Raw genomic sequence first — 23,113 nt, 5'->3', positions numbered from 1 at the left:
TAACTCCACTGGAATGCATGGTATTTCAAAGGAAAAAAAAAAAGCAGAATCAAAAGGGATTCTAATTATACTAATTCAACAAATCAACAAAGAACAAATGAACAAAGAAGCAAGGTGCACAAAATTTAATAAATGAAATAAATGTTATTCCAGAGAAAAGTGTCCTTTCAAAGAAAGGCAATTCATATACTGAAAAAATAAGAGAAAATTAGCAGAAGTAGGCAACAACTGATCAACTTTTTCTCATACGCTACATCAAACCATTTAAGATTATAAATACATTCACACACACTTATGTTCATTTCTTGTATTAAAGCATTTTCAGCAAGTATTACTGTTAACTTCTGAAATTTTAAAGACAAAGCAAACTGAAGCACCAAAAGGCATACATTTTCACTTGAAAATGTCCCTTTTGTGCATGTAGAAATGTAGGGTTACCACCTCTGGCTTGTAGGTTCCTATCATACAACCCAAATGCCTCAGTGCATATGGTGGCACTGAACTACAAATGTTATTTTCTCTCCACAGTAGAAATTTTAAGAAGAGGGAAAAAGATATGTAGGGGGGGAGGCGGGAGAAACAGCAGCATTACAATCAAAAGATCTGTGGGTTGGCAAAAGGAGGATACACACCAAGACTTAATCTATTTTAAAAGGAAAAAAAAATCAATACTTCAAACAAAACCTATGGATTTTGAATCTCTTTCAGAATTTGTCAATAATTAGGGAGCACAAAGAAAATGCTTCAGTAAAAAAGTGCGACAGATTTGATATTATATTATGTTGTAAAGCAAAAAAAAAAATTGAGCTGCATGTCTGTCCTTCTGCTCCCACATCTAGTATTCGCCCTCTCACGAAAGGTATGTTTCAGATCCTCTTATTCAGCCAGTTAGATTTCTTTATCTATGCAAATATTTGTTTTCTATTAATGCAGGTGCAACTTTTAAAAAAACTTGTGTTATCTTTACTGCTTATCTTTCAGTGTCAGAACTCTGGCTGTCCCAGACCGTGGTCCAGTGGCTGCAAAATGTAGGGCGGAGTGGGGGGGATATGAAAGGGGACATGAGACCAGATACAATCTAAAAGCAAACAAGCAAGAACAAAATCTAAGCGCATGAAGGCCAGCGGAAGTTTAATTCAATGTTAATTTCTATTTGTCTGAAATGTTTATAGAAATACATTTACAGAATATCATCTGAGCTGATGAAAAGACTCATGTTACAGTAATAAACACAAAAGAATCAGTGTATTGAAATGCTGTACCTATTCTCATCTATTTTTAGTTTCAGCCGCACAAAGGTATGTGCACTTATTTAAACAGAGAGAAACGGAAACATGCAAATGTGCGTCTACACAGATCATTCGATGTACTATTAGGGCTTTTCCCCAACAACTAGAAAATTAAAGTTGACACAGGACACTGCAACAGGTCATGCTACTGGGATGACTTTTACTTAAGTTCACACTGCAGCAAGTCTTCCTTCCTGCTTCTGACCGGTCATTCTCACCTTCTCCTACATGTCAACACTGCTTATATAGTTCAGTGATGCAGGCGAAAATTAAGATAAAAAATAAATTAAAAAAAAACACCAATTCTCTTCTCTCCTTGCCTCTCCCCCCCCTAAAAAAACCCCACTCGAATTCTTTTTCAGCCAGCTCAGTTTCCTGAACTGACTTACTGGACAGCTGAAAAAGCTCCAGGGTTAGTAGGCAGAAGGGGCAGGGAGAGACAAGCTCAGATTGTGGCAGCTCAGCCTAAGCCTGGCTTGCACAGCTGTGGGACTTCCCTCGCAGCCTGACAGCACGATTGGCAAGGCAGAGCCAGGCACCTGGTTTTTGTTTCCCACTGCCTGCTTTACTCTAGCCCTCTCTAAAGAGAGGACTGAGACAGCCAGAGAGCACCAGCACATCTGCTAATGAAGGCTCTCACTGTAAAACTCTATTATTTCAATGCAAGCAAATGGGATCTTAGATAATTGCAGACATAAAAAGTCCCAGTGTCCCAGATTGCACTTTGGATCTTTACTTACCAAAGAATACATTTTACTAGCATTTTTTGCTGTTTTTTAAAGGAAATATCTCTTCTCTTTCAATAAAAACATCACAAAAAGTTATTTTCTTTAGCATAGTGTACTTTGAAAGCATCTTTTTTCGCATTTCATTTTATTTTATGTTTTCTTGTAGTAGCTTTTGTTGTTATGAGAAAAATACATTCCTGGAATGTTTCAGCTCAGGGCTCTCAAAAACAATTACTTAGGCATTTGATTTGATCTGATGGTTGTTTCTTCCTGGGTGCTCAGACTTTGAATCTCTGGTTTGGTCAAAGGTTAAAGTGAACCTCCCCTCGGGTTTTCATTAAGAGACTCTATTCACTACTAGTTGTGCACAACAGGAGCAGTAACTTGCTATGTTACCTGTTTAGTGAAGGAAGTTCAGATAGCTAAAGTTGAGAATTTGCACTTACGTTGGGAAAATAAAACAGAGGCTTGGAATTATGAGGAAGGAAGAAGAAATACGTGTCACCTTTAAACTGGTGAATATTTGGCACCGTTTAAGGGAAAACAGGAATCTAAACCCAAGCATACACACTCAGTAGCAAGTTATCTTCAAGAATATCAGCGCGCTTCATAAGAGTAGAATTACCCGAAGGTCAAAGGGAACGTCCATTCCTCATCCAGCAAAAGAATCGTCATCTTTTATGCTATTAGAAAGCACCCATTTCTGTGACATGTGCACGCATACAAAACCCCAAGAAGGGACAAAACATATGTTTTCTGAGTTGTTCTGGCTGCTAACTGGGCTCCTCGAGGGAGGGAAAGTTAGACAGGGTAATCCGTCAAAGTTACCTGCCTGCGAGGCGCGAGTGGTATGGAAGAATTCCAGCTGCCTGCCTCCCCCAGGCCTTTCTGACCAATTGTCCAAGGTGGTGCTTTACCTTGTTTCTTGCATGCTCCTATTGTTATAGCCTTGCCTTTGATATATTAATCCAGGTTCATTTTGCATGCTTTATGCACTCAGTTAGGCAAGGGCTTGCAATTGGATTCCTCTTCCTCAAAGAATGCATTTTATATTTGCTCTGTTTAAACAAGGTGCTACTCAAAGACATGAAAAACAGGTAATTCCTACCGATAAGATCCCTTTTTACTAAATAAAATGCAGTTACTGCTAGATTTGTGTGAGGTTTGGTATTGTAGCATATTTGTCCAGCAAAGTATTTTACCTACCATCCAATTTTTTCCCATCTCATTCTATCCATTTAAAAGACTCTCCCTTTGAAACTCCAAGTTTCTCACATGCCTATATGCAACTGTTGCTCAAGATCTGTCAGCTCCATTATTTCTTAAAAAAGAATTCAAACAGATTGGGAAGAACTGATTATAGTTCACTTCAAAGCATTAAGTTTGGCAAAAATACATATATTATGAAGGTCTGAAAGTGTATTGAAATACACATTTTTTGAAAGAAAACAAGAGTTCTGTTCTAAAGGCCATATCTGAAAACCATTACAAATCAGATAGGTTTTACGTATGCCTTAAGCATCGACTCTCTGAACTGCACACATAAAGGCATACATGCAACTAAACTGAATTTTTATCTATGTCAAGCTGCAAAGTAACAGTTTTAAAGTGGTAAGCACAAACCTCTGCAATCCTTCTAACCAATCTACTTAACTATAAGCAATCTGCCCCACAAATCCTCAAAAAAGCTTAAAATTTTCTGCAGTGAGGAAAAACAAATCTGGCTTTAGTCACCTCAGGTTAAATATACATACTTCTAATAATTACATAATGATAGAAATTGAAGTCCTCCCCCCTGCCACTATGGTGAGACACACACACAGGCAGCATGTAGCAGTTACTTTTATGCTGTCGTATTAAAAGTGCTGTTGAGAAAATGAGATACACTTACACATGCACATAACACACACAGTCACATTCCTTCTGCCACCTGCTTGGCCAAGGCACCCATTATAATTTTTATGATGAAATCATTCTCAAAATTATGACAGCTTATTATTACATCTGTGTTTAACTAGATATCAAATGCTGATTATATGTATTTGCTGCTAACAAATTTTGACACAATGGTGTTGATTGCAGGTAGAGAAGGACCACAAAGGCTTAAAGAAAAACCTTTATCCATTGTCCATTCCAGTTTTCTAATTTTAAACCAAGAAAATTGTTTATATGTTTCTCCATTTAATCAAATTAAAATTTTACTTCAACTAAGCAGTTTACATGCAGAAGAAAAAAGGCTTAGGAATTTAAATATTTCACTTCCAGAAACAAGCTTGTCCTCCAGCTGGATAGCCTGGGATGAGTTGGCCTTACCTGGAGCCATAACTTGTTATTCACTGCATCCCTCCCCGTAGCAATGCATTGAAATGTAGCGTTCTGCCCGGCATTGACCTCTACATCCCCCAGCCTCAAGAAATGTGGAGATTTATCTGCAGATGTGGAAAACAAAAATTACAAACAATGCTTATTATCTTTTTTTAAAAGTCTCAGCAATGTTATTATCTCCCCAAAGATGCATATTATAACAACTTTTGGTTAAAAACAGAAACAGAAGAAAGAAAATGATTTGTTTCATCTCAGTTCAAGAAGAAAGAGTGCTTCTAGTTCTTTCCCTTCTCCCCGGTGATTCTACTACTTTATGTCGTACATGAGTTATTATAAAGTCTTTTACAAATCAAAGCCAAAAGGAGGAGATCAAATGCCAAAATGCCAGTAGCACATTACAAAAATTATCCCAAAGTATTTCTATTATATGAAATCTGTCATACTGAGAAGAAGCCAATTAGCAGGATAGGGCTCAGGTAAAAAGGTAGATATTATCCAGATTACATGCAACGTAACTTTGAGCTCTATTATTTTACTTAATGAAACTACTTGTGCCATTTCGGTACAAATCTGTTCCCTATATTGGCAAAGCCCCTAGGAAAGCTCTGTGGCACAATCACCTGAAGGATTTTTCAGAGGTAAAAAAGTCAACAGACAAATTGGAGGGAAAGATATGCTACATAGCTCTCACATGTCCCTTTCTCAAAAACTACTAGCTAAAACAGTAGTAGAACTACCATTAACTGGTGCTTACAAACAAAGAAACAAAAAAGTGGCAGCAATTTGGAAAGAATAGGGTTTAAACATCATTAACAAAAAAAGAGCTTATCTGAATACTGCATCATTCTGATAATCTGCTCTCATGGCTGTAGTCAAGTGCCTTTTGTTTTGTCACTTATTTCACACAAAACAAAAACCAGATACTGAAGCAGAGTTTTGCTGAGTACAGAAATCATATAACCATGTTGGCTGAAATACAAAAAGGTAGATAGCTCAAACATCCCCTTCAGCTTGGGAGCCAATGAGAGATTTAGAGGGAGAAGATAATAAAATGTGAGATTGTACTTGCAACTTTATTATTTGGCATATTTCAGCCAATTTTGTGGGTTTTATTGTACTATCGTCTTTTTGGAAAGCAATTAAATTAAAAACCACGAGGTTTTTAATTTTTTAAAAAAACACTACAATAAAATTATTTTAGAAAGGGGACATCTAGGGCAAAGTAAGGAAGAGCGGAATAGAACCAAATTAACAAACAGAATGGTGGTAACAAATGACTGAAGTACACATATTGATTTCTTCCTCACACCTTTCCATTAGTACCACATTAGAATTCATACAACTTGTGTTTGCATGTGTGTAGTTCTTCCTTGAGATTAAGCACAGAAAAGCAAATGTAAATGCCTGAAGCATGTCTCAAAAAGATCAACCCTTCAGTAGCTGGAAGCAGTATTTTTCTTTCAACCTGTTTTGTCCACGAAAAAAAAATTTGATGAAAAAAGAGAAGAAAAGAACAGGGGCATGAAACCTAACAAACCTGCAACATGCACCTGCCAAGTAAGCTTGCTGTAATCAGTGAATTACACATTAATATTAAAACCTATTTTGATTATGCACGCCAACTACTTACAAATAAAGACTAGTGCTGAATAAAAGCTTTAGGCTTTTGTATTCATGGAATACTTTATGGCAGAAAAAGATTTTACCTAGGTAAATCACTACCGCAATACTACATTTTCCCCTGGAAGTTGCAATAGAAATACGACTGAAGGAACAAAGGACATCAGTGATCAAGTGATGAAAACTCAGCAGTCTACAGCACTATCAAATGTGTTCTGAAAAGACAGAGAAAAATGCAGCTCTTAATCATTACTTACCACAAGGGTAACTCAGAACCTGGATGTCATCAATGGCAATGTAGCCATTTCTCCCATCTGAGACTTCAGCTTCAAATATTACCTGTCAAAATGAAAGAAAAAATGTTTACAACACTCATTTCTACAGAATTCCCACAATGGCAAGCGTGTAGATATAAGACACACTGCTTTTTCATTTAGTTGAAGTTGCTACTGGGTTTGACAACTGAACAGAATATTTATTACTTAAATGTATTGTAGTTCCATACCATTCAAACACAAGATTTTGGATTTGCTGCTTATGGTACATCAGAAAAGTATGTTTATTACCTCATTAATTGCATACTATTTTCACTGCACTAAACATATAAATATGATTCAATTCTGAAAAAAACCCTTTACTTTCAGATAGTTTCAACATCACACTACACAAATGACCAACAATTTTAACAAAATTTGTATTCTTGTATGAGTAGTCCACTTTCTCCTGTAATCTTCTACAGTATAACTGCCAAAAAAAAACCAAAAAAGATGCAGCAGCACAAAAATAGTTCAGCACTCCCCAGTGGCAATGAAAAGAGCTATAGCATAAGATTTATGTAGTAGCAGTTAACTTCATTCTTTATTCTGGTAAGGCAATAGGGAAATTGCTGTGTGGTGCAAATGAAGAGATCATGTTCATATCCCAACTTCTTGTCTCACTTCAGACAAGCAGTAGTAAGAATTGGTTTTGGGTTGCTCTTGAGGACGGAGCTGTCTGTTGCTACAGAAGTGGCAAAACAATGTCAAATTGACCAGAACAAATTTATTGTCAAGATTCATACTGCTTTACTACATTAAAAAAAAAAAAAAAAAAAAAAAAAATCCTATCACATACATGAATAAACTCTGAAAAGTCTTTGCTTTTCAAAGCTCAACTAAGAAATATTAAACACAGTAGATTAAATTTATATCTAGTTCTGAATAGGGTTGTTACTAATTCATTTGGCAATAACTTTGATCCAGCTCCCAGGGAACCTTAACATCATGTAAATATGCATCCATCCTTCCTCTGTATGTTGATAGCTTCCTACTCTGGGAGGAGGGGAAAGGAGGATAGACACAGAGCAATTACCTTCTTTGGGACATGGGTGGGAATATACTTTTTTTTTCTGCCTCCTCCAGATTAAAGGTCCTATGTTCCAAGAAAGGTAACTTGCTCCTCACCACCACCTCTTCAAGAGTGAAAAGCTATCAAAAGAAGTAAAGTTCACTGGGAGGAATGGAGAGACCCACGAGAAGAGAGCACTGAAAAATGGGAAAAGGTGAGAAACCTACAGAGCGCTGTAGGGAGTAATGCTTACAAAGCAAGACCAAGGAAAATAGAGTGATTAGAAGGAGAGAGAGATTAGAGAGCTGAGATTTCACACATGGGGTGCTACATTATTTTTATTAATATCCATAAGCAGTCTAAATACAGATGTGAAGCATTCATAACTACAGACACTATATTGTAAAAGATGTAGCTAAGTTATGAGATTCTCTTCATGTTTTAATTTGATAATACCTCCTCACATTTAGAATGGGAAATGGAAAAAAGAAATTGCTTATATAGAAAAAGACAGCAAATTAAAACGCTGAGAAGTTAGATCAGAAACTGAGGTAGTTCTCTCTTTCTCACATGCACACATAGCATTTGAGAAAAGAACAGAGAGTTCAACTACTTTTTCACCAGAGTAAGTTTATCCTAATGGATAAACTTGGGAGTGAATCCTGCCAGCTAGTCTGAACTGCTGTTCAGTTTACAGTTCTATAAATAATGACAAAAATGCTTGTATTTTAGCTGAAAAATAATTCAGATTATCACTCTAGTCAACAACACGAGTTCCCTATGCAACCAGAAACGTCCTTTCTCTTATTATAAATTTAATTGCATCCTCATACAGTATATTTTGAGACATTTGCTTCATTTAATGGTTAGGATAGACTGTTCTCTGGTGATCAATCAGACTTCTATACAGAAGAGTTCTGGAGACAGTTATCTTGTCTCATTTGATACAGGAGTCAGTGCAATGAATGAGAATGGGTAATGCTGAAAACTCAAGTAAGCTATATGCTACTCAGAGGAATTAGTCTTGATCCCTGAATTTTCTACTGAGTTCCTATGTGATGCTTGAATAGTTTCCTACACTGACCTTTTCCAAATAAAATTGTATCCTTGTTTTTGAAGTGCCTAAATTCAGATGCAAACAAAAATATGTCAAAGTCCCTGTACTGAACATGCTTTTGTGTATTTAGCAACCTGCAATGCATCTCTCATCCATATATTTGCTAATTTTCCCACAAAAGCCATGCAAACGTTTAGAAACTACAGGGTCATTTGGGCAAATCCACAGATCTCTTATTGACAGCATCAAAAGCCAACACTATTTGTCTGTTTTCTATGTGGCTGTCTTTAATTACTCAAATCAGTGACAAATCATGCTGCTATATTATTCATGACTTTGTAGACTTCTCTTGTATGTTCCCAAGCTGTTTTGTTTAAGTTTGAGAAGTCCTGGATCACTTGGTCAGTCTGCATATAGAAGATACTCCCTTTCTTCAGTTATCCTCATTATCCATCTCCGAACCTCCTCCTAACTCAGGATAATTCAGGATCTCTCAGGATAACAAGAGTGGAACTGGTACACAGTAATCAAGATGGAGGTGAATCACGGATTTATACAACAGCGTAATATCATTATTCAATTTATTCTGTACTCCATCCTTCACAATTCCTAACACTTAACTTGCTTTTTTTGATCATCACTGGGCTTTCAGCTGACGTTTTTATGAATCCTATGATCTTGCTGCTGAGTGCTAATGGTAAACTCAGAGCCCACCATTCTGTGTGCAAAATTAGGATTTTATTCAACGTGCACTATTTTATATCTCTACATTAAAATATGCCTGCCATTTTACTATGCAGACTCTCATTCTTCTATGGTCCTTCTGCAGGTCTTCACAATCAGCTACTGTTCTCGCTAGCCTAAAGTCACTTTCACCTGCAAGTTTTCTCATTTCACTATTCTCTGCACCTACTCTGATCATTTATGAACATGTTGAAAAACACAAATCTTTACAGGATTCCCCTGGCATTTTCTTCTGGGCACATTGACCATTTATTCTTACCTTCTCTTTTAAACAATTATCTGTCTAGGGAAGTATCTTTCTTTTCATGGAATGGCAGCTTAGTTTCACTATAAGCTTTTGCTGAGGGACGTTGTCAAAAGTCTTTTGGAAATGCAAGTTGCCTGTATCAACCAGATCACCCTTATGTAAACACTTGCTGACCCCTTTTAAAGGGCTCCAAGTTTGACACTCAGCCTGAGGTCACCTTGAATATATGATATACAACGTGCAGCAAAAAATCCAGATGATTTTAGTTATCTCAGATAAGGTAGTTCAAAATAGCACATACTTTGCTTTCACATCCCAGTTCTAAAATGCAAATGGTGACAACCACTCTTCACCTAGTATTATTCCAGAAATAAACATTTGTGAATAACAGTTTAACAGAATTTGAATGCAAAAAAAATTATTAATTATTGTAATAGAGACCCATAAAGGGATTTAGCTGCTAAAGTTTGGTACTTAAGAACTGCTCAAATCTCCACATTCCTGTACAGATCTAACATAGTATCTTATGATCTCTATAAAGACTAAGCCTGCCCTCACAAGCACGTGCAAAACTACCTAAGGACAGGCTCATCAAACTCCTAAGTACCTTAGTCTTAGCAAGATCCAAAATGTAGGTATTTTCCTTATTATCATGTTTGAGTCAGTGATCCAAATAAGCATTTCCAAAGAATCCCTAGTGAGTAAAAGCAAGAAAGGGAGCTGAGGAAGAGGAACAACGTCTCTATAGCCCAATGCTTACAGAGCTCAACCTGGTTATGGGAAGGTCAGACTGGAGTCTTGCTCCAATGCATGTTTTACATCAAACTTCTTTGTGTGCACACAGCAGAGAAGAAAGATTCACATGAAAAACCCAAAACTGTCATAACTAGGCTATGCTCCACGGAGGCTAACCACCTGGCTTTACAGCCCTGCTCCAGCAGCCATGAGAGCAAAGAATAGATCTTCCATCTTTCAGAAAAATACACCACCTCTGGGGCTACTCTGCACAACAGTTCCTCTGCCTCCCTCTATTTTTGGCTCTCATACCTATTTTCTAAAAAAAATCCATTCATAGTTAATTTCCACAGCCCTAGATTCAGCAATTCAACATGCCATTTGTTGCTTTATGTGATGCCTACCTGGCCATAGAATAGAATTCTCTGCGGATTTTGTAAAAGTGATTTACCCAATATAAACCAGACACCACCATCACCACAAAACAGGGCATTTAAGTATAAATTCAGAGAATTTCATTGTTCCTTTGATACTCGACTGATCTGACTACTTGCGATACAGATGAATGCCTGAATCTCCCAAAGTTTTGATGAGAGTCTTCTCAGGTAATCATATTTATGAAACAAACTTCCATACATTAATTAGAATACAGCAAAATAGCCTCTAATTAAAAAGAGCTGAAAAGAAATTTGGGATGGGTTTCCACAATTAGTAAAGACCTTTGTAGTCTTCACAAAGCATTCAATTCACATCTGTCCAGCTATAGGAGGGCTTCTACCAGCTTAATTACCTGAAATAACACTTTTAAATGGATTAATTCCAATGCACATTGGAAAGGTGCATTAGAGAACTATATGGAAATAGAAGGTATCATGTTTGGGACAGACTACAGTAAAAAAAGAACCTCAACTTGAGGCCAAAATGACTTGAAACCGCGGTCTCCTCTCCCTGTTTCAGTACTCAAAATCCTGATAGTACGTATTTTGATCTATTCTTGGCAGCTCCCACACCATTTCTATTCAGCTGGTGAATAAACCAAATGAAGAAGAAATGAATTTAAAAGAGCCAAATGAAGCAGTGGGAGTATTATTAACGTCACCAGTTTTAGAAAACTCTGAAAAATCTTTCATAAGAATCTAAAATGTAAAATTTTAAATGTTTTACTTTTTTGACCTTATACATTTCTTTGTTATTTTAATTTTTGTGAAAGTGCAGTACAGCAACTCCACATACAGTCCAGTCAAAATCGGCAAAGATTAAACAATGAAGTTTTGCAACAAAACAACCCTCTGCAGATGAAAAACCATGAACAGGAAGACCAACTATATATAAAATGATACAATATTAACAAATTATATTAATTGACAAGCTTTTAATTCTATCTAATGTTTCTGCAGTGTTAAAGATGATCTTAAACATTAAACAAAAATTTTAACTACTAATACAATAAAAACCTAAACATGAAAATAATATATATTGAACAAAAAAAGGCTTAACGAAAGCTAGCTGAAAACAAACAGGTGGAAGGGATATCTAGAATTTTTACCTCATATTTAAAAAATGTTGTTAATATAGGACGTATTTCCCTTCTGAAAGTTATAGATAATTTTGCTGAACTAATTTAGAAACCATGAAAACATAATTACTTCCATTTGAATGCTTTAGTAATGCTGTGAGGCAGGCTTCTCAGCTGACAGGGCCCAGGAGGATTTTCAACACAGTAAATAAAACACTACAGTGAAAACTTTGGAATCTAAATTCTGCTGGTTAGATAACACCCTATTACTTCTTGTTGCCCACTAATGCATCTTCTGAGGTTTAAAAACAAAGGAGTAAAGGCCAGGTTCTTGTTCTCACCTTACCAACGGAGCTGGTCAGCAAATGTTCACAGATTCTTCAACTGTCTCAGTCGTTCAAAGGGAACCTTGACCTACACACCAGCTCTCACCTCCAAATATGTATATAAGGTCCCCCAAAGACTGGGAAACCTATACACCAAGATTCATCTCAGCTCACCTTCTCTGGCCAGGAACCTCCTAGGAAACGTGCCCACCAGCTCTGCCAGGGGACCCTGCCAGAGGTCATAAAGCAGCACTGCAGGGCACCTTGAGAAGCAGAAGCCAGGGATGCTTCCAATACCAAACACATCGGGGGTCCCCAAAGGGTAATCCTCAGAGAATTTTCTAGTTGTAAGCCAGCTTCTCTCTTACTCTTTTGTGCAGCTCATCTACTCAATACCAGCAATAAAACCCTCACAGTACCTCTTACATGTGAAGTACTGTAGGTGACCTTTAGGTGAGCTGATGTGAACAAGAGGAGAGCTACCTCCACCAACGACAAACACACTGCAGCAAAACACATAATTATGACGGGGTATAATAAACCTTTAAAAGGGACTCTATGGCAGAATTATCTCATGCAGGAGAAGATAGAGATGTAACAGGGACCCTGGAGGTCCCTGTTTTGAAAGTTAGGAAGACTGCAAAAAACATCACATCTTTCCATTTATCTATGCTTATTTCTCCTAAATTGCTTAAGCTAAACATTTCCAGGGTCATGCCTGGAGAACGTCTGGATGAAGTATCACACACAAAAGAATTGCAGCTCTTTGGGCTTTGGAGCACTAGCAGTTTATCACCTTAGAATACTTATGGTCTTAGGAAAAAAAAATCCATTCCACACTTGACTGAAATAGTTGAAAAAAATTGAAAAACTATGCTTAATAGTCTGTAGATATAAGATCTTCAATAAACTAAGGGTGAGATGTCTTAATTATTGAGATTTAAAAATAAAAATAGTACTACATGAAAAGCAGGATACTTTGAACCTTTAGCCACGGGCAACAGAACCATTGCTAGTATTGTAAATCATGACATTTAAAGCCTCAAACCGGGACGACAGAGATAAGAGCCACCACAAGCTAAGAACCGCAAAAAGTACACAATACTTCACTTTTTGTCATGATAGACCAAAACTCTGAGAAAATACACATCTTCCAAAAAAGTTTTCCAGGAGGACAGAAGCAGTCCTTCTAGACATGGGTAGCTACTGGAAAAAGAGGCTGGCTATACAAGAGGCTGTACAAGTTTGGCGTGATGCCACTATACTTTCCTAAGCTTGGAGTAGGGTATAGAGACTGGCATGTTTAGCCTTTCAGGGTCCTTTGGGAATCCCTATCCTGGAGGAAAAAAGATTTTGTTACAAAGCTCTTTCTCAAAGCTTATTTATCCAAAAACAGTCAGTAATCAGAACCTTTTAATGCTGGAAGTACTAGCTACATGATTACTATATAGATGAATAAAATGCTCAGTTTTCCAACCACTGGATATTTTCCATATCCAATCAACAAAATGACACCATCACAGAACTAGTGTATGACGAGCAGCAAAAAAACAAGCCAACAAAAAAGAAAGATACCAACAGACAAAATTCATAGGTTCAAGTTGCATCCACATACTGCTGCCTAAAACAATTTCTTCTAGAAAATACTGAAAAAAAAGAATAATATCTAAAATTCTTATTTTCAGAATACCAGCCAATATAACAGCCTTGCATGTCAAACCTATAACCATGCAGTCGGCTTGCTCCCAGCTAAGATGCTGTTCAAAACCACTTTCTAAATCCACTATCCACCACTCAGACTGCTAACTGGTACATAACTTGCTCTCTTGTTTCTTTTCAATACTGCTTCTCTACAGTAAAACTCAAATAAATGAAAATATAAAACCATCATCCTTTGCCACTTCCTTAGAGAAGGTTCATATTCAGCTTGCTTGAAAATTGGTTCCACCCAAAAAGCAACTGAAGTGTAAAAACACAAAATGAAAACATGTATTTTTGAACAAATGGTGGTTCTTGTGAGAGATCTATTTACAGCAAAGTGTAGAACAGTATTGGCCTTTTGGGGGGGGAAGAGTGTGTGTGTGAGGGGGATACTTAGCTTATTTCAGAGAAAAAAACTCAAAAAAAAAAAAAAAAAAAAAGTCAGATGAGGCCTGACCATAGGATGCTGCTCACATGAGCACGGAGAAGAGCTGCCGGCAGAAGTCAGTGGGGAAGGACACCTGGTTGTCCTGAATCACGACAGCCACCCACGGCACAGGAGCAACCACAGGCCCCTAAGAGCCCAGCCTGCGCTATGCCCCTGCTCCGGCTCTCCAGGAAGAGCACGCGGCATAAGCCTGACGGGGCTTAACTCAGGAAAGCTGGGACCCAAACACGTTCCGTTGCAAGTCAGGGGCAGATTTCCACCTGTTTAATAAATACAGAACAAAAAACACCAAGGAAGGAAACTTCATATAAAAGGAAAGGCAACTAACTCGCGACAGGTTGACAGGTTTGACAGGTTACGCCTAACAGTGCCAGGGAGATACTCACTGAGTAAGAAGCAGCCTATACTGATTTGAGAAATAGCACTATTTGTGTAATAGATTACCCTAGCATGTTCTTCACAAAATGTATTTCCAGATGCGACAACAGCATTCCACATCAAAACTCTGCAGATATTGTTATTTTATTCTCTGAATTTTTGCATTAACCACAACATACAGGTGCTCGACAAACACAGAAGATGACAGCCAGCTGTACAAAAACCTTATAAATATATATACAAAAAATGACCTCAACTGAAGCTTTCCAAGTATATCAACCGACCTCCCTGTACACTGGAATTGCATGTCACATCTCGGGTATACACTTGGGACCAACTTTTGATGATTTTGACAAGTATTCTCTTTTGGCTTCAGTGAGACAGGATGTATGATTGAGGAGAAAAGCCATTAAAAAAGGAATTCAAGATAAACCAGATGTTAAATTCACAACCCCATTGTCCTTAAAAGGAATTTTATAGATTCCATTTGAATAACTCTTTCTCTGAAAATTGTCTTCCATTTCTCAAAATACTAGACTAGTAAAGTTGAAATCATTTAAACTGTCACTATTACTTGGTTCTGTGCAATTTCATATGCCTTGCTTAATGAAACCAGACAAGTCAGATTAATTTCCTAATTTCCTAGTTAAAGCAAGAACTTGCATTTGAGACAGTGACAAGGAAGCATTCCCTTTAAAAAGTAGTTTTAAGTCACAAATGAGTTGTAAAGATCTGGAAGAGACGGCTGTGGAGTCTGCCATGGAACATCTATGAAATTAGGAAGATGAACGCCTCTCAGGAATGATACAGATATATTTCTCCCTATCAAGGGCCAAAGGCAAATGTTATAATAAATGGGAAGGGCTCTTCCAGCCATATTTTTCTTAGATATTGTTAGGGCTTTCAGACACAGTGTCATTAATAAGAGGATTAAATACAGAATCCTTTCAGGTTTTTCCATTTATTTGGAACTGAAAGCTACAGCTTATTCACTTTATATTCTAAGTTTGCAAGAAGTATGGAACATCAAGATGGTGTTAAGTAGCTAAGCAAATGAAAGGGAATCAAAGTGGAGAAGATGAGTTACTGACAGATAAAATTAGGCACATCAGAGAAATACACTAGTTAACAAGAAAAGAAAGATCCTGACCGAGGAGGAGAACCTCCCTCAGCCACCCTTAAAACCTTTTCTTGAAAATACCTGCTAAATTCTTATTTATCCTTTTGTCTTCTACCTCCCCTCTACTGATCAATCTGCAAAGGCAACTCCTAGAACAACAAGCCTTTAAGCAAACAAAATGAACAAACAAAAAAAAGAATAATGAATCCTTAAATTCAAGAGAAAAGGGCCCATCCTTCATTCTGAAACAAAATCAGTTTTAATTTTAAGTGTTGAAGATTAATACTGAGCCAATATTCTTTGTTTCCTCTATATGCGTCCCTCATAAGCCACTGTTTCAGTGATTTTTGCTACCAAAATGAGTAATGCTCATGATCTCTGGTACTGTGCATGAATACTTTCATTTTTCTCCATAGAAAGGAGAGGACAAAAATATTCACAACCATAGTACGCAATCAGAAAGAATATTGTCTCTTGAAAGCCAGAAGAAACTAAGCACCATTCATACTCACATCCTTTGAACTTTTTCAGAACAACAAAGATAAAGCACCAACTTTTTTTAATTAGTTCTGAAAAACAGCTATGAAGCACCAAGCAATTATTATTCTTCAAATAGCTTAAGTTTTATAACTAACAGAACAAACATTCTACCATAGTTTCTTTTAATTTGAAGCACATATTTTTAATGCTCCTATAAATTTGTTTTGTAATAGATGGGTTACTAAATGGCAGGAAAAGATTGCATAGATGAATATTAACCTTTTACCTCATAAAATTACAAACTATATCTACAATAAGCAGAAAACGGAGAAGGACGTCCTTACTAGTAACCTTCTCAAGATAAACTTTTATCCCAAAACAAACACATTTTATAATCTCTGCTCTCAAGGTTCATCTTTCATTATTGTAAGCCACTGTAAGTTATTAAGGAATGTGCCATTGGCAATTACAGGAAAGTCAAAACCTGTATTTCAGCTGCTCTTTTCCCCTCGCGGCAGGAGGAAGGAAAAGAGAAGGCACTGTCCTACCAGTGGATCTGGTTATGCCTGTATCTACTATGCTGCATTGTGTTCCACGTGGGGCATTTCACGTACGTGATACCAAGTCACCAGATTCAGGCTTCTGTAGCCACAGGCAATTATTATCTTGTTCAGTTTACAGATGTTTGTGGACGATCTTTTACTCTTACCGCAGGCCAGAAATCATTCTCAACATCAAAAAACAACCTTAAGAACCCCAGACAAATCCAAGCCAGAAGCCAAGAGTATAATACTCCACCATACTAGAGATACTGAAGGAAGTGCCAGTGTCCCTGCAGTAAATTCTCTAGCATTAGGTAAAATTCTTACTAGAATGTCCATGTAAATTTATATTCACAAAGATCACCAAGGAATTTACATTTACTTTATGCTCACACTCAAAAATATTTATTTTCACAATCCTAAAGAGTTACAAAAATTAATGAAAATTTATCTCTATAAAAAGCTACAGTTTTGATGTCTAGTTAGAATTTTTCTTCTAGACATCAAGTTTCACTGAATATTTAAATAAAATCACAAGGTTGAAACTGTAATGCAAAGTTCAACATGATATATACAACATATTTCAACAACAAACATCACCGGAGTCAACCACAAGCTAGAAACAAGTATCATTACTCACTACATGTACTACATCAGCTAACAGAGAAAAATAAAATATAAAATTGTACGTCTTTTCTTAGCAGCCCTGGTGAAATCACAAAAGGTATCTTCAAACATCTACTGATGCTTTCCTTAGCAAATTAATTTGCATTAACACAAAGTTTAACAACTTCAATCTAAAAACTGTCCATGAAAAACTCATGTTTTTTTTTTAACTACAACATAAAAATAGGTCTTTTAGGAGATCTTTGAGCTAGTCTTAAGAAGAAAACAATGAGTCTAATGGTATGATAGTAAAACACCTCTTTATTTAGTAACTTACATATAGATGTATGCATCAATCTGTTTATTTGTGCCTATACACGGAATTTAGAAGAGATACGAATCACACACAATAAATAGGGCTTTGTGTCTTGTTTACACTAATTAGGTTTATCAAGCAAATGCAGAAAAACTGTCAAACTCTTGGATGCTATTTGCAGCACTAGCACTTTCAGATATTTTCTTACACATACAGCAGCAAAGCATTTGGAGCCAGTAATCTGGATTATACAGAAATGTCTTGTGAAGAGTTGTCAAAATAAAGTTTTCTTTAATTGCTCAACTGATTCACATGAAAATACCAGATTCCTCTCTTCTCTCCCTCTCATTTCCCCACTCTTTCCACCTAACTGTTGGCTCTCCTTCCCACACTTTCTGGCAGCATCTGATTAATAACTATCAACTGCACATTTTTATACCAGCACCTGACCTACAGTGCTGAACGTGCTCTTTTATTCCACAAAAAGAAAAATGTAACTCAAGGTATATCTGCACAACATTCTACCTAAATTATACATGACACTTTTAAACTAACTTTAGTGCATCCTTTATTTTAATACAGATATCCCTTAACAGCTCCTCCACATGTCTTTAAATAACACTTTAACAGCTTTCCAAAGGAAAAAAAGAAAGAAAATAAGATAATTTCAGAAAAAAAGAAGTACAATCTCCCCCTCATGCAAGAGAATATACAAACTTCTCTTTGCCCTTCCTTTCCTTCTCACATTATTTCCCTCTATTAGATGTTTCTTAACAGCTTTTTGTATTCCAGCCTCTCTCATCTCCCTGTTTTTCCTACCTCACCCAACAGAATATGCTCAGCCCACAGATTTTAAACAATACTCCCTCTGACTATAACTCCATCTTTCATAACTCTCATTTTCAAACCTAATTTCAACAAAGATGTTTCCCAGTTTGAAATTTCCCACTTCCATTTCCCTGATTTGTCTTCCACTCCTTGAGTCCAAGCAAAACTACATTCCCCAAATTCTACTCTCAGACAAAACTAAGAACCACTTCCAACTTCACCTGGCAAGTCATCTTATTGTCCTTTTTACAAATTGACTGCACTTGACTTCCTCAGCACTATGTTTTTCTAGATCTTCCCTCAGGATGTCCCTTGAGGTTGGTCACAAGTGCAGAGCGATGTGCTCTGCCACAGTTGGACCACAGAGCCTGGAATACCCAAAGAAACAACCAGAGCAGTTCTGTTTTACACTGCTGGCAATGCTAGGCACTAAAACAGTCATAAAGGCATACAGGCCAACATTTTAAGGTTGGATAAAGTATCATTTTTATTTATCTTTTATTTTTAATCTTTTAAGGACTCCCTTTGGTCACATTGTGAAAAACTTTGGTCAAACTTCGTAAGGAACCTGCTTATTCACACCCCAAAAAAGGTAATTTTTTTTTCATATTTTCAAAGAATTTTGTGGAAAAATGAAAATTCAGGGAAAAAAAAGCACCAGATGTCATTTATGACAACGTCCTAAAAGCTGGACACTCAAACATGCTTCTACTGCTTTTTGATATAGAAATGTAAAATAGTGGGTAAACTTCTGGTGCAGTAGGCAAGTTTTTACAGTTTGGGCAGCTGAATGAAAATGAAAGATCAGGACATGAATGAAATAAATACAACAATAAGGCTGGTAAACAAGATATTGAATATATCAGAAGGCAGCACAGACAGCAGAGTAAGAGGCAGTCAGTACTAATCCTGCTTCCGCTGATTCTACTCTGCCTCATGAACCAAACATGAAAATGGGCATCACCAAACAGGGAGGAAAAAACACACACTCATTACCCTCAGATCACCTTCCGAAAGAACAAGGTTTTACTCAGCATCCATTAATACGATAGTTAGTATCAAAAATTTTCAGAAGATACAAATCACAGATTTCATTAGTTTTTTGTATTGGTCATGTCTCTCAGATGCTCTTCTAACATTTTGTCTCTAATCAGCTTAGAAACTGGAGATCCGTATTTTTCTTGGTTGCTTCTTTGCTGGTGCTCTCCCAACTGCTAATATTTTTCTAAGTTATTCTGCCCTTTTCCATTTCTGTTCCACCTACAGCTGTAAATTCAACTCTCTTCCCACCCCCGGACACGCACATATGCACTTCACACGAAGCGGGCAATTTCCACTCTCACTTGATATGAACAGGCTGCACAAAGAAAACTTAGCATAAGTGATCTCCTGAAAATAACTTGAAATCCAGGATTTCTCTTTGCTTCCAAGACTTCAACTGCGTGTTTCAGACCCTGACCTCCTCGCAGCTGCAAGTAGGTGTGGGAACAGATAAGAGACCTTTTGTTACCCAAACCTCAGCCCACGGTTTCCAGGATTCCTGGTTACATACCCCGGCTATTCGGATTCCAAAGGTTCCGGGTAGATCTTGTCTCTCGAGGTGTTTGCACAGCACCAATGATTGTGTTTTCTCAGTGAAGTGTGACAGGCCTGTTTTTGCAGTCACCAATCTGCCACAAACCCGGGGCAGGAGACTTACCAATTGCAAAAGCCTGATGAAAGTCCACATGTTATCAGGCTTTGAAACCAGATACCAGAATACACACACACAGGCAAAGATGCGCTGTCTGATGCTCTGCCTTTTTCTCACTATCCTAAACTGAAACACCAAACACTGAATTTTGTATTTAATCACTCAGGCAAGTATGAGTTATTTTTGTGCAACTGACGTGAAAAATAACCTGAAGAATAACCAACACCAATAAAATATTAAATAAAGGGGACTTAGGAGCTTTTAAGAAAACTTGTGTGATTACATCTTCTGTTTCACAATGGTGTGATGCTCTAGAGAGTATCAGTCAATCATCTGTCAGCAAAAGCATCAAGACTTTATTACTTCTGAAAAGCAATCTGGAACTGTAAATCTGAACAGTAGATTTAGTTCTTTGCCTGGGTTTACTTTATACCTCAGCTCCTGACATTTGAACACAGCAGCTGTACCCAGATTAAATTCTTTAAAAACAAACATCACACAAAAGCTATTCTTTTTAATATATTTCCTAACATTTACTAAAACTACCTTTGCACTCTTGCACACCTTGCTTAGAGAAATAGAAAGATGAATCAGTGATTTTTTTCAGTCAGCTCCTATGTTCACAGGTGGTAAAAGGAAAATATTTCATTAACTAAGTGTAACACCTCTCCCAGCATATTATAAATATTCAGAGATTACCTTTAAAAGAACAGCATTTGCTGATAGCTATAACTTAATGATACCTCAGAGGACAGTTTCTCCTCTATATTTTGAATGTGAAATAACCAACGTGGCTTGGCAATAGCTGGCTTTCATTTTGATCATGGCAAGCAGTGATACGTCAGGCCTAGTCAAAAGCATTTCTGTTCTACAATGATTACCATTTCATAACGGTGAACACGACATATTGAGTAATAGTCGTGTTGTCCTTCGGCACATCCAGCTATCCTTGGCTTAAGCTTAGTCAATCCTGTGCACAAAAAACAAAGCCAAACATCACGGCCCTGACAAAAGTAAGTGATGAATAAGGACAATGCAAACTAAGAGGAGGAAAAACTGTGCAATCCATCTCTGCGCTGTAAAGAGGGCTTTGGAGGTGTAAAAAATGCAAGGCATTTGCAGAACAGCAAGTTCAGTGGATGTCAGAGTATCCTGGCAGCTCGGGTGCCATTCATCCTGGGCCCGAGAGGTATGCAGAACAAGCCCTTGCTAACAGTCTGGACTTCTCTTCCCCCTTCCTGTTTATCTTTCATTTACTGCCATACTGTAAGCAGCTGAATGCCTCAGTTCTTAAATCCAGGATGCACTTCTATGGAAAATGCTTTCAGTGTGAACTCAGTAATTTACTATGAATGTGCCTGGGTCTAAACAGACATCGCACACATAGTTTTTTCCGTTTATTGTCTTACTACCACCATCTCTGGCAAAATGAAAGATTTCAAGACACTATAAGACAGTTTTAAGATTCCTGTATTCCTGTATTCGCACTAATATCAGCTACACCCCATTTGGGGGTCCTCAGGACAAAAGAAAGCGTACTATTTTCATTACAATTAACTTTCTGAATATAACGATACAAATTAACAGGTAGCATATAAAATTCAGTAAAGTAAAATGCATAGTGGAACTTTTTAGGTAAGTCTTAGTGCAACATACAAAAAGCTCTGCATCTCATATCCAAAAAAGACTTTTCATGACTTTTTATCTTCTTACCAGAAGGAAAGACTAGGGTACCCGGTTTATGCTAAATAATCATTAAGTCTTGAAACATACCTCTACAGACTGTACAACCCCAAGACATAGCAGCATCTCACTATAAATCTTTCTTCAAATGCCTTTCTGCCTCTATTACGGATCAAGTAAATACGAAAAAAGATTAGCTGGGCCAATGTTAATCCTTTATCCTTAAGAAATTAAGTAACTAAACACGTACTCATCCTCAGGAACCAAATATAGTCAATTACTGATGCAGAATATTACATAACTGTAAATACACAATAAATGCAATAAAGGGCTACTTTATAATTACTACACATTTTTATTTGAAAGGAAAAAAAACAGCAGTATTATTAAAGGGACTGCTCCTGACACAGTGTGCTTACTTCCACATGGCTTTTCTTCAGCAGGGCACTCTGTATCTGAATGATTTTATCAGTAGAGCATCTCATGCTTGCACCACTTTACAGAGCTCTAATGCAAACTATTACTCTCACTAGCGTGCTAAAAAAAGCCCACTGATTCTGAAGATACTTTGTAGTCCAGTGTATCCTCAAACATTCACTCTTAAATATCCATATATCAAAACTACTAAATCGAGAATACTTCTATGTAGGATCATTCAGTTTTTATTTACTTTCAAGTCCCTTACACTCAGTGAAGAGCAGACAAATTAATCAATTCATGTAACAGAAAATCTACTCAGCTTAAAAAACAAAAACAAAAACAAAGTATTTTTTCATTTTCCAGCAGTGCTTTTACTGAAAAAGACAATGAGAGGCCCACATCAAAATTGTCAGTGCTATAACAGATCTTAAAATTGGTGCAGGGTTAAATCATGCTTACAGTAGTTTGCGGAAGTTAAGTTTCTTAGTGAACATGGCCTGAAGAAAGTGTAAACAGAGAAGAAATGGCATATAGAGATTTCCATGTCATCTCCAAAAACTAACCATTGAAAACTGTATTCCAACACCAAAATGTGAATAACAGTATTATTCATATGTTAGATAAGAGCTATACAAACATATGATATGGCCTTATACATATAAAGTCAAGAAAAACACCATTTTAATTCCCCTGTTTATAACAAGGACTACCAGATGTTATTTTTAAAATTTAAATCCAATCTAAAGACAGTTGAAAATGAACAATTTTTATAGTGAACTCAGAAGAATTTGTACAGCTACTCATTTGGTGTCTTTCTTGACTTAGCTGCCCTTTTGACTAGTAAGACCAAAGTCTAGGGAGGGGTGGGGGGAACAAACACCTAGACCATTAACAAATAGTTTCAGCAATAAAATGAGGTCAGGTCACTTGACAATTAAGCATCACCAACAAACCAAAGGGTAGTGTCCTCTTCACAGGTTAGCGG

General features: G+C 37.0%; 1 protein-coding gene across 2 annotated transcripts in view; it reads right to left on the bottom strand.

Annotated features, from left to right (window-relative positions):
* The window catches only part of PTPRK (protein tyrosine phosphatase receptor type K), a 312,834-nt gene that overhangs the window by 217,335 nt on the left and 72,386 nt on the right, over window positions 1-23,113 (bottom strand). The window contains exons 3-4 of one of the 2 annotated variants that reach the window (XM_062572568.1): window positions 6,220-6,301; window positions 4,331-4,446 (exon numbers count right to left, since the gene is read on the bottom strand). In XM_062572568.1, the coding sequence (XP_062428552.1) occupies window positions 4,331-4,446; window positions 6,220-6,301 (198 nt within the window). Of the gene's footprint in view, window positions 1-4,330; window positions 4,447-6,219; window positions 6,302-23,113 lie in introns of those variants that run through there. The other variant, XM_062572570.1, reaches the window with a different exon arrangement.

Source organism: Rhea pennata, chromosome 3 (genome assembly GCF_028389875.1).
Source record: "Rhea pennata isolate bPtePen1 chromosome 3, bPtePen1.pri, whole genome shotgun sequence".
In the NCBI taxonomy this organism is placed as follows: Eukaryota; Metazoa; Chordata; class Aves; order Rheiformes; family Rheidae; genus Rhea; species Rhea pennata.
Note: the sequence above shows the minus strand (reverse complement) of the source record. Positions and strands in the feature narration are given on the sequence as shown.